Genomic DNA, 10,684 nt, shown 5'->3' on the forward strand with positions numbered 1-10,684 from the left:
AAGGAACGTCACCTAAAATGCAGCGGATCAGAAAGCTTCTGCTTAGAAATGTGTTCCGATAATGCATCCTGTCAAAATATACTTGTCTCATACAATATTACTGTGCGTTATTAGTTCCTTGCCTGGCCAATCTCCCATCACTAATATTGTGTCCTGCAGCTTTGATTCGTCTCCCATCAGCAGCCATCAGAGGCTTTCATTTCCTCCTCAGACAGATACGAACTCCCCCGACGGTCCCAGGTTTCAGCAGCATCGTTGTCCGACGGCCAACAAACAACACAAGGCAAACAARAAAGCAGATGAGCTTTTCATACACATCACTACCCAAACACTCGATGGCTCAGGAGATAAAAGCTGCTGGACTGCATTTGGAGAAAATTGGTCTTGTGATATCCTCATTTGGATCAAAGCTATCTTGTGTGTCTTTGGATTGCTTATTCTGTTTGAAAGAGTTATCTGCAGCGTGGCTGCCTCACAGCCTTTTGTTAACAGGGACTTAATATATTTGGGCGCTGCATTTGTGCAGCAGTGATGTCGTGTTTTATTTAATCTTCATTTGGTGTTAGTCTGGGTCACAGAATACAAACAGTCAAACTTTGAAGAAAATACTTTTTTTTATTATTGTTACATGTACCTGCCATGGTCACTGAGATACAACAGTTATAATAGATATTCTCGATTTTAGGAGCAAAAATACAAATCTTTTTTATTTTCTTCATGACATTTTCACCTGGCAAAAGCTTCATATATTTACTGATAGTCTTTACTTACACAGATACAGTATTTTGTGCACAACAAAATATATGATGAGACCTGCAGAAAGCATTTATCAGATTAACTACAATCAGTACAAAGCACATGCAGACATGTGCTGGTCATTGTGCTTGTGTGGTCGATAGGAATTAATTCCAAAAYGTCAGAAAATAAAAATCATTTTCAATTTATTTTTAAAATCTGGGGTAAATAAGTGCTTTAGGGTGGCAATTCTTGATTAAAAAGGTGCTTTCTCATAAGTTAATATGTAAAAAGTGCCTCAAAAGTTGAAATAATTATGCAGTTAATCTTTTGTAGCAAAGCAAATGTTGCTACAAAGAGTAAATAAGAAAAATKGCTTCATTTGTTTTGCCATTTTACTGGAATCCTCTGATCTTTGTAAACATATTGGAGTAGTGGCACATACTTTCACCCCAACACTGTCCAGCTTCACTGTGTGCTGTTTTTTTCAAGCTGATTTCCTTCAGCAAAAAGAGGACTGGATCGGGAGTTTCATTTTTCTCGGGGACTATTTTCTTTGGGGTTGTGGGGCCTGCGGCTCTAAACTTTCAACATTCTTTTTGGTCAGAGAGAGACTTTGAAAGAAATCAAATATCAGCACTGACGAGGCTGGCACAGACAACAAATACTCTCACTACAAACACTACTACAACCACTACAGTGACGTACGCTAGCAGGTCTTTACGTTTCTTTTGGTTTCTGTTCAGTGTTYCGAAGTGMACACAACAAAATATCATGTTAAAATAAAATAGTGGGAGAAGCAGACCTGCTTTGCTGAGGCACATCTAAAGATGTCGCAAACATTGTTTAACCTTACTTTAAAATGTGCTTTAAGATGAGTGCTTTTCACTAGAAATTATTTGTAAAATGTTTTTGAAATAAGGAGGTCCAAACATTAATATTAGTAGGAGTACGAAGTCAGTAGCTATACTAGTGTTATGCTTTCATTAAAACACTGACTTTTATACACTATCTGCCTATATATCGTTACATTAGTGTGTGCAGCTACATTCTTGGTTTTACGACCCGCAAATCCAAAGAAGTTGGAATGTTGGAAATGTAAATGAGAACAGAATGCAATGATGTGAAAATCTCATAAAACCAGAGTTTATTCACAATGAAATATAGTGAGCATATCAAATGCTTAAACTAAGAAACTGCACCATTTTTAGAGGGGGAAAATTTGGTCATTTTGAGTTTAACAGCAGCAACAAGTCTCAAAATCCTAGAGACAAGAGCAAAAAAACGGCTGTAAAAGTAAGTGGCTTAAAAACAAACGTCCCTAATCATTGCATTCTGATTTATTTGCATTTTATCGTCACAATTTTTTTTAATAAACTATCACTTTTTTTAAAACTGTAAACTAAATGTGTAGTTTTAATGGTAGTTGTATAAAAATTAAAGACAATCTAAATTGTCTTTTCTTTAAATAAGAAAGCTGCAGGCCAGTGGATTAACAACTTGTGCTAACGCTAGTTTGGTGTTTGTACTTTATAATTAATGGTGTGCCCGTTTACATTTTATAGTAAAAACACTTCTTCATTTCTAAACCAGCATTAAAAGAGGCATAACTGCCCAAATTATTTAAAAAAATATTGAAGCTGAATTGTAACAGAGTGAATGTAAACAATAGAGAAACGCCACAAACTGGGTTTTCAGTTTTTTCAGGTGCTACTCGTCCGCCTTGTTTGGCCCCTTCTCCTCCGGAACAGACATGAAGATCTTCTGACAGAACAACGTGAARATTTCTGAGGAGAAACATGTCATGTGAGCTGTTTTCTTTGGCTTTCTCGGGTTTGTAAAAGTGAAATAAACATTGCATCAGCAGGTCAGGTCTTCGCACCAGCAGCTATTAAAAACAAATAAAGTGTAACAGGGTGTAAGGTACACTCTGACACGACTTTTATACCACGCTGCAGGAAGCCTCGTCTGAGCAAACAGACGCAGCTCTTCACTCACCCAGCATCTTCTGCACCATATGGGGCTTTTTCCACTTGTAGCCCAGCAGATAYGCAGGAATGCCTGTGAGGATGATGCTGCCGCCGACCAGACTCTCGAACGGAGCGGCCCAAAATGACACGACAATCATGAAGACGCAGCCCAACACGAACGTTATGGGGATAAAAAGATACACCTGCAGAAAGAAAATGAAAGCCTCGGCKACTTGAAGGAATCACAGATAAAGAAAGAAAAATGACTTTTAAACAAAGAACTGATGGTAAATACGGATGATTTAGAACAAACTAGAGAATTTGCATTTCCTGATAAAATGCTGTGTGGATGATTTTCACTGAAAGAGTTTTCCTAAAAGTTACAGAAGAAGCCGAAAAATGTTTAATAGCAAAACTGTTAACGTGAGTTAAATGTGAACAGCTGACATAAGAAATTAGGAAAATAAAAGCAGAAACAGTTTGAAATTAGAAAACGGTGAACGGGAAGTAAAAATGTGAAATTGGCAGAAAAAAGAAAGGGAATGAAAAAAAAGGTGCAATTTGTTGTAAAACAGCTAAAGCAGCTGAAATCAGAAATAGATTAAAAGTAGCTAAAAAGGTGAAATTAGCACAAAGAAGCAGAACGAGCATATTTACTGAAAGAGCCAGAGTAAGAAGGTGAAATAATTATCACAAAAAGGTGAACTTGGATGAAAAAACTACAAATAACAGAAATAAGCTAAAGGAAGCCAAATAAAGCTTAAATTYGCAGCTGATAGACAATTAAATAGATTTAAATTAACAGAAGAATGGAGMAGAAAGATAGCTGAAAAAGCTAAAATGATTAAAAAAATAAAGTTGAAGGAAAATAAATGCAGAACCAAAACAAAAGGAGAAAAGTCCAGTAAAAATTTACAAACATTTAAAAGGCTTTAAGGATGTTTAAAACATATCCACTCATTTCAAATGTAATAGAATAAGGCAGAAAAAGCTAAATATCTAAAAAAAAGTATAGGTTGCTGAAATACCAAAAGTCATAAGCATAAATGAGCTAAACATTTTGATATAAAAATTGTTGAAAAAGCACAAATACTTTGATATGAGTTTGAGGGCAAAAGAAAAATGTGTCATCTTAATAGTGTGAATGCTTAATAGCATTCACACAATGAACATCTTCACTTATCTAAGTTACCAAAGTCGAGGAAAGTTTGCCATTTACAGTATTATCATTTATAAACACTTTAGATTTCTATTAACAGAGTCTAAGCTGCAACTTAACGTTGATCTTAAGAAGCACCAGTTTTAATACTGCAGCTCAGCATCACAGGCTGATGATGATTTGTTTGTTCTTACAGAAAAGCTGTTTCTTATAAAACAAGCGGGCTGAGAACACTTTGTATAAATAAAATTCCCACGATAAAAGAGAAACAAAGAGCAGTGTATTCATTCAAACAGCACTCCTTCCTCGCACAAAAACACACAGCGTGGCTCCACTTCCCACTAATAACAAGAGCAGTGGTGCTTCTTTTTAAACTAATGAAAACAGTAAATAATGCAACCTGTTGAGGATTTCAACGAGACAAAGAAAAAAGATGAGGTTCAGGGATAAATTTCAGTGAGGAACACACTCTTTAGTTTAACGTACATGTCCAAAACGTTACCTTTATTGGCCTTTTGAGGTCCGGCTTGGTGATGCGCAGCCACACCAAGCCAGCGATGGCCATCCCCACACACAGCCAGGTGAAGAAGCTGAACAGATTGATGACTGAGAAGATGTCCTGGGACATGGCATACATCATGGACAGGATGCACTAAGAAAACACAAAACTGGTTTTAGTTTCTCACATAAATAACATAATGCAATAATTGTGCAAACTATCTGATCTTGTCTTGTTTTATTTTTTTCAGCTAAAATGTATGTTTTTAGGAAATAAAACCAAAGAACACCTAAATCATTTATTTATTGTTTTGAGTTATATTTTTGTGTTTTCAGATGTTAGTTGGATGTGGTGACCATCCTGATTCAGCCTGGCTCTAACAGTTAAAGAGTTGTGTGATGCCTACTTTCTGCAGGTTTCATTAAAATTGCTCAAATGGTTCATAAGATATTTTTAATAAAAGACAGCTACAAATGCAGAGACAGGTGTATAAACATATCCTGCCCTCACCGATGGGTGACGAGTGATAAAAAAGAAAACCAATAGTAACTGTCATCAACAGATCAATGTCATAACAGAGGAGCCTTACTGTGAAGATGAGGGATGGCACCGGTGTAAACAGGTCTGTGTGAACCAGGCCCAGAGCAGCAGGGAGCTGACCTTCACGGGCTCCTGCATAGAACAAACTAAACAAAGATTTTTTTTTTCCCCCATCAAAATATTGGACTTTGATATTCACGCACCAATAACAGTGAACACACACACACACCYCCTCCACTCTCAGCACAAATTGATGTAAATGTTAAGTTCCTCTCACCGCGCTGAAGTGAAAAGAGATCCGTTGACGGCTCCAAAACAGGACAGGCCCACAAAAACGGGAATCAACCAGGCCATCACGCCAAGATGGTACTCCCCGAAACTCTGCAAAACAAGGRAACAAAATGGAAGACATTAACATCCTGTGAAAAACTGATGATTCACGTAATAAAAAGATTATTCTACAAGCTTGTGCTCACCACAGCAACAGCCTCAGACTCAATCATGACCTGAGGAGGGATGGTGGTGAAATAAGCCAGGTTGGTCAGAACGTACACCACCGTTACTATAGGCATCGATATAATAATGGACAAGGGCAAGTTCCTGTGAGTGGAAGAGTCAATAATTACACTGAAAATTAAAATATGAATATCTCAGCATGGTCATTTCAACTCCACATTAGACTTTAATCTCAAGATCAGTATTTTCCTGGTCATTTTTTTAATTTTTTTGTATCATCTCATCTATACTTTTTTGACCTCGTTTAGCCGTTCAAACATTCAGATCATTCAGGAGATAGATGCTTTAACTTTTAGCTTTTATTCTTTTATACTCTTTAAAAACATTTAACATTATTATTCATGTATCCCATAAAAATACATACAAATCTTGTCAATTCCTTTTAAAATATTGATGTTTTTATGCTGTGTTAAGCTTTAAGCTGCTGTGACGTTTAGCTAGCCTTTTGCTACAATAATTGAGTGTTTTGCTACTTTAAGCTTTAACCTACATTCTGCTTTTTTAGACTTTAGCTAGCCCACTGCTACATTTAGCTTTGAGATAGCTTCTTGCTATCTTTAAAGCTTTTTGATACGTCTTCCTTTAGCTAGCCTTTTATTAAATTTAATTTGTAGCTAGACTTTTGCTACATTTATCTTCTAATAACCTTTTGATATTTTTAGCCAGCCTTTAGCTACTTATAGTTTTAGCTAATGCTTTGCTACTATTATCTTGTCTAATGTTCTGCTTTAGCTTTTAGCTCCTATAGTGCTTATTTTAGCTTTAACGCCTCAGTTTCAGCTCCTTCAGCTTTCACGCTGCATTTTCACAGAAAAGGCAAATTCTCTAGTTAGAATTTGTGTTCAGTTTCATGCAGTCTGGTAGAAAACACGAATTCACAACGTTTATTTTTAGTCAGTGTTGTAATCCATGCTAGATTTAATTAATCAAAACCATAACTGTACATGCAAATCTACACTTTGTACGGTTAATCTCCATGCAGTCGTTTGGTGGTAGACAAGCAGGCATTCATGCGATTGGACTTATATTTACAGGAGCGTCTGTACAATCCTGAAATCAACCTTCATCACTTTTACGTCACCTCTCTGGATTGATCATCTCCTCTGTGACGTAGTTCAGGTAATTCCTGCAGGAGAAACAGAAAGAACGTACCACTTTTCACATGTAAATAAAAATGCCTTTTACAAATGTATGTATTTTTAAATTACTGCTCTATAATAACATCGTAATAAGACATGACTCACCAGCCACCAAAAGCAAAGAGACCGCTGTACAACGCCAAGACAATATTGTCGACGCCCATTTTACTGCCTTCAAATGCCTTTTCAGGTGTCAGATACGGCACATCGCCTGCACATATAGAGGTGGGGAAAGCTGCATGAAAACAGCTGAAATGGAAACAGCAGCTGAAGGTCATGTGAGACTTATGCAGCAAGAGTTTGACAGGATATTTTTGATAGAATATAGTTCTGGTTTGCTGCTATTTTTTTCCCTGCACCCTCACCAGTCTGTTGCTGCCTGCCCTTTAAGTCTCCTGATATTTTCAACCTGAATCTCCCAAGCATGGCCTCTGATGTGCAGAAACATCAACAACTCCAGACCAGCTGRCATTTAAATGTGAGCAGAAGTAGGAGTTTGATGATGCCACAAAAAGCCGATTTATTTGATCATTAATGTGGATTCAGCACATTAAAAACCCTGTCTGCGCAAAACTGTCTTCCTCAACCCGATTTTTGATTTTTCCTCTCAGTGAGGTCTTTTAACGCTCACGTTTTTTTCTAACTGTGTCCTTCTGCGCGCGCGCTCTCAAAGACCACAGTGTGACGACAGCCGCCAAGCTCCACCGCCTCGTTACCGTGGTAACAAAGAGTGGGGGCACAATGGCGGCGGGTGTGGCCTTACAAAAGGAGGGAAAAGAGCAGATGTAGCAGGGGGACATACTGTCCTGCTGCCGTTTCTTTTATTTTTTTCATTCTGTAATTAATAATTACTGCACACATCACTTATCGATTCAAAATGCAGACAGGTTCTTGTCGTTAAATGCACTCTGAAATATTATGTTAGATGAGCCCTGAGCAGACGAGACCGGCATGAAGGAAACTGTGCACCACAGTGTTCGGCCCACAGAGACACACGTGTGCACTGATGCACATTCGAACTGAAAAACATAGCTGCAGACAGACGGGCCTTGTGTTCAGACTGAGCAACTGTGCTGACGAACTGAAAGGAGAGCATCCTGCTTCGTTAGGCTCATTAGCATTCATCAACGTTTGGCTGATCATCAGTCAAAATAAACCCCCTCTTTACTGTAAATGTAACATAATGAATAGGGACAGCGGAATTGTAACAGTAGCCCATATGTTCATTTGAAATGTGAAAACAGCAGCCGTGTTTACGTAAAGAACTAAATGTGTTAGTTTTTATTGTTACTGTAAATGAAACAAGAGTTGTGTTAACTTAAAATGTGTTAATGCAGAAAACTAAAACCCTTAAAGCATTTAAAGAGTGAGCCCAGATTTTCTAAGGTAGGATTTTGTGAAAATGTCATGAAAAGTTAATATCTTACCTGTTGTAGATAGTGTTTTGAACAATTGTGTGCAGAAAAGAGTTTAATTCTTACATTGTAAACCTTCACACAGCCATTAGTTTTGCATTTCTGTGAGGTTATTATGATATTCTTACTAGAAGTGCTGCAGGACCCAAACCAAAGATGATTGTTGCCATTTTAAAACAACTATATATATATATATATTAGGGGTGCAACAATACATGTACCCGTATCAAACCGTTCAATACAGAGCTTTAGGTTCAGTACACACTTTTATTGAACAATACAGATATTTTTTTAATTTATTTTATCAGTTTATCTTCTGAAGATGCTCTGTGTTGAAGAATCAGTGGATCTGCATTCGACCACTCTATCTAGGCTGCATTGTCGAGTGCAGATCCACTGAGAAACTTGTTGTTTCAGCAACATTTAATTTAAAAACTCTAGTTTCGACGTTGAACAAATGTTTATAATTGATTTCAATAAATTACAAGTTAGAAAGTGCATGGAAATACCTCTTTTTTGTATCAAAAAAATATCGAASCGTGAGACGAAAGTATTGAACCGAATAATGAATTTTCTGCATCGTTGCAACCCTATTGCAGCTACATATACAGCATATAGCCATCCATGACTTATTCTGGTAGAAATATTAGCTGTTATTTGCAGCTGCACAAAATCATAAAACATAAATAAAAATTTAGAACAAAAGTTATGGTCATGCAAAGAGTGATAAAATAGTGTTTGCATTAATCGCTATGAAACGTTTGAGATTTAAGTGGATTTCAGACCAAATAAACTGTTTTTCTCTAAGATTAAAGAACTTTCTTTGACAGTTWAGTGTTTTCAAAGAATGCCACTTTAAAAGTTTTGAACTGCCTTGAAGTATGTATACACATATCAATTAATTGATCATAAGGTATTCCAAAAAKGAAACATATGTCACACTCTGAATCAAAAACAAAAAAATGATCAATATCTGTATATTTTTAAGACAGAGTGGCTCTGGCGGTCTGAGGTCTGAGTGTTCAGCCCCTAACCTGTGAAAATCTGGATGAAGCCAAAGAAGATGATGATGATCAGCGCTATCAGCTTGGACGCTGTGAACAAGTCCTGGACCTTGGTGGCCGCCCTCACGCTGATGCAGTTTACAAATGTCAGGGAGGCTGTGAGAGAGGGGAGTGAAATCAGAAACTCACCTGCAGGCAGCTGAACGATCGAAACGATAAAACATTTCTGGAGCTGCTCTGTAAAAGTCTACTCACTAAGACACAGGCAGGCGATGAGCTTGGCGGCGCCGTCCGGCACGGCGCAGCTCGGGTACAGAGGCTTCAGGAGGTAGGTGGCGAACACCAGCGACACCACGTACTGCGACGACGGCCGGATGATCAGCATCTCGACCCACAGCTTCAAAAAAGCCGCCAGTTCCCCGTACACCTCAAGGATGTACGTGTAGTCGCCCCCGGACTTGGTGATGGTCGTGCCCAGCTCGGCGTAGCACAAGGCCCCCATGGTGGACACCACCCCGCAGGCGGACCAGACGATCAGCGAGAGGCCAGCGGAGCCGGTCTCCTTCACCACGCCTGTCGGGGTGACGAAGATTCCCGAGCCGATGATGGTGCCGATGATCATGCCGACGCCGTTGAAGAGGGTGATGCTGCGTTTGAGCTCGATCTTTTCTGGCTTGGCGGGCAGGCTGCTGGTGGGGCTCGTGGCAGAGGGGGCTATGGGGGCCGACGGTGACGCCGGGTGCTCAACAATTTCCTGCTTGGAGTTTGGTTCTGTACAACAAGAATGATGGAGATCAATGCACGTTTCTTTTAATTCTTATTCACTAAAACTCCGCTCACGATGAGGCAGACARAAAAATAAGGTTGTTCAGATCCATTTTTAAACCAGTTTTACAAGAATTACACTGTGATGCAACTTTTTTTTCTGTTCTGTTCTTATTTCACATATCATGAAATGGCTTTGACCTGTTAGCATCACACACAAGTCATCGCACAATTCATTAAGTCTGCAGTTCGAGTCTTGCATCAGGCAGGGTTGCATCAGAGCGCACGGTGGAATAATGCAGCTCTGCACCATGTGTTTACAGGCGTGTGAGCTGTACTTACCCTCCATCTTCTGCTGGCTCACCTCTGCCTTAGCCACGCTCTCCCGGCTGCTTCTCAGCTTCAACTCCGGCTCAGCCATCTTCTCCTTCTTTTACTCCGAGTCCCCTCGAATGGTCCGTTTGCCTCTCCTCGCCCACCCCACTTCTCCTCTCCTCCTCTTCTTATGTCCACTCCTGCCTGGGTTTACTGTCTGCCTGTCATACGCACACACACACACACACCCCACCCACCCTGATTTCTCCTCTCCCCCTCCCTCTCTCGCTCAAACGCACACACACACACACGCGCACACTCCTCTCCTCATTTGCACACACTGCCACCGTCACTCTAGAATCCATCTGACCCTGATCCTATTTGGCTCCCCCTCCCTTCCTCCCAGCACGCAGCAGGGAGGAGCTGAACCTGTGTGATGCTGCTGCTGTGTGCGCCTACGCCAGCTCCTGTGGAATTATGGGATAGCTCAAAGGAGGAAGTAGGTTAGAAGAAGGAACCGTTTGGAGGGACAGTCACGTGATTCTATAAGCTTTACGTGCACTGCCTAATCCTGTGGTACAGTGTGTGCTTGTCTGTGTGTGTGTGTGTGTGTGTGTGTGTGTGTGT

General features: G+C 39.6%; 1 protein-coding gene across 2 annotated transcripts; it reads right to left on the reverse strand.

The window, feature by feature from the left end:
* Positions 1-595: 595 nt before the first annotated feature.
* LOC106524167 (large neutral amino acids transporter small subunit 1) lies at positions 596-10,678 on the reverse strand. 2 transcript variants are annotated; one of them, XM_014017860.1, is made up of 11 exons: positions 10,085-10,678; positions 9,233-9,748; positions 9,008-9,133; positions 6,664-6,769; positions 6,501-6,545; positions 5,380-5,503; positions 5,181-5,284; positions 4,953-5,049; positions 4,367-4,516; positions 2,734-2,908; positions 596-2,522 (listed from the first exon to the last, which is right to left on the reverse strand). In XM_014017860.1, the coding sequence occupies exons 1-11, from the start codon at positions 10,161-10,163 to the stop codon at positions 2,446-2,448; spliced, it is 1,599 nt and encodes a 532-aa protein (XP_013873314.1). In that variant the 5' UTR covers positions 10,164-10,678; the 3' UTR covers positions 596-2,445. The 2 variants fall into 2 exon arrangements, with proteins under 2 accessions (XP_013873314.1, XP_013873315.1); XM_014017861.1 differs by having other exon boundaries at positions 10,107-10,310.
* Positions 10,679-10,684: the final 6 nt, after the last annotated feature.

Source organism: Austrofundulus limnaeus, unplaced genomic scaffold (assembly GCF_001266775.1).
Source record: "Austrofundulus limnaeus strain Quisiro unplaced genomic scaffold, Austrofundulus_limnaeus-1.0 Scaffold178, whole genome shotgun sequence".
NCBI lineage: Eukaryota > Metazoa > Chordata > Actinopteri > Cyprinodontiformes > Rivulidae > Austrofundulus > Austrofundulus limnaeus.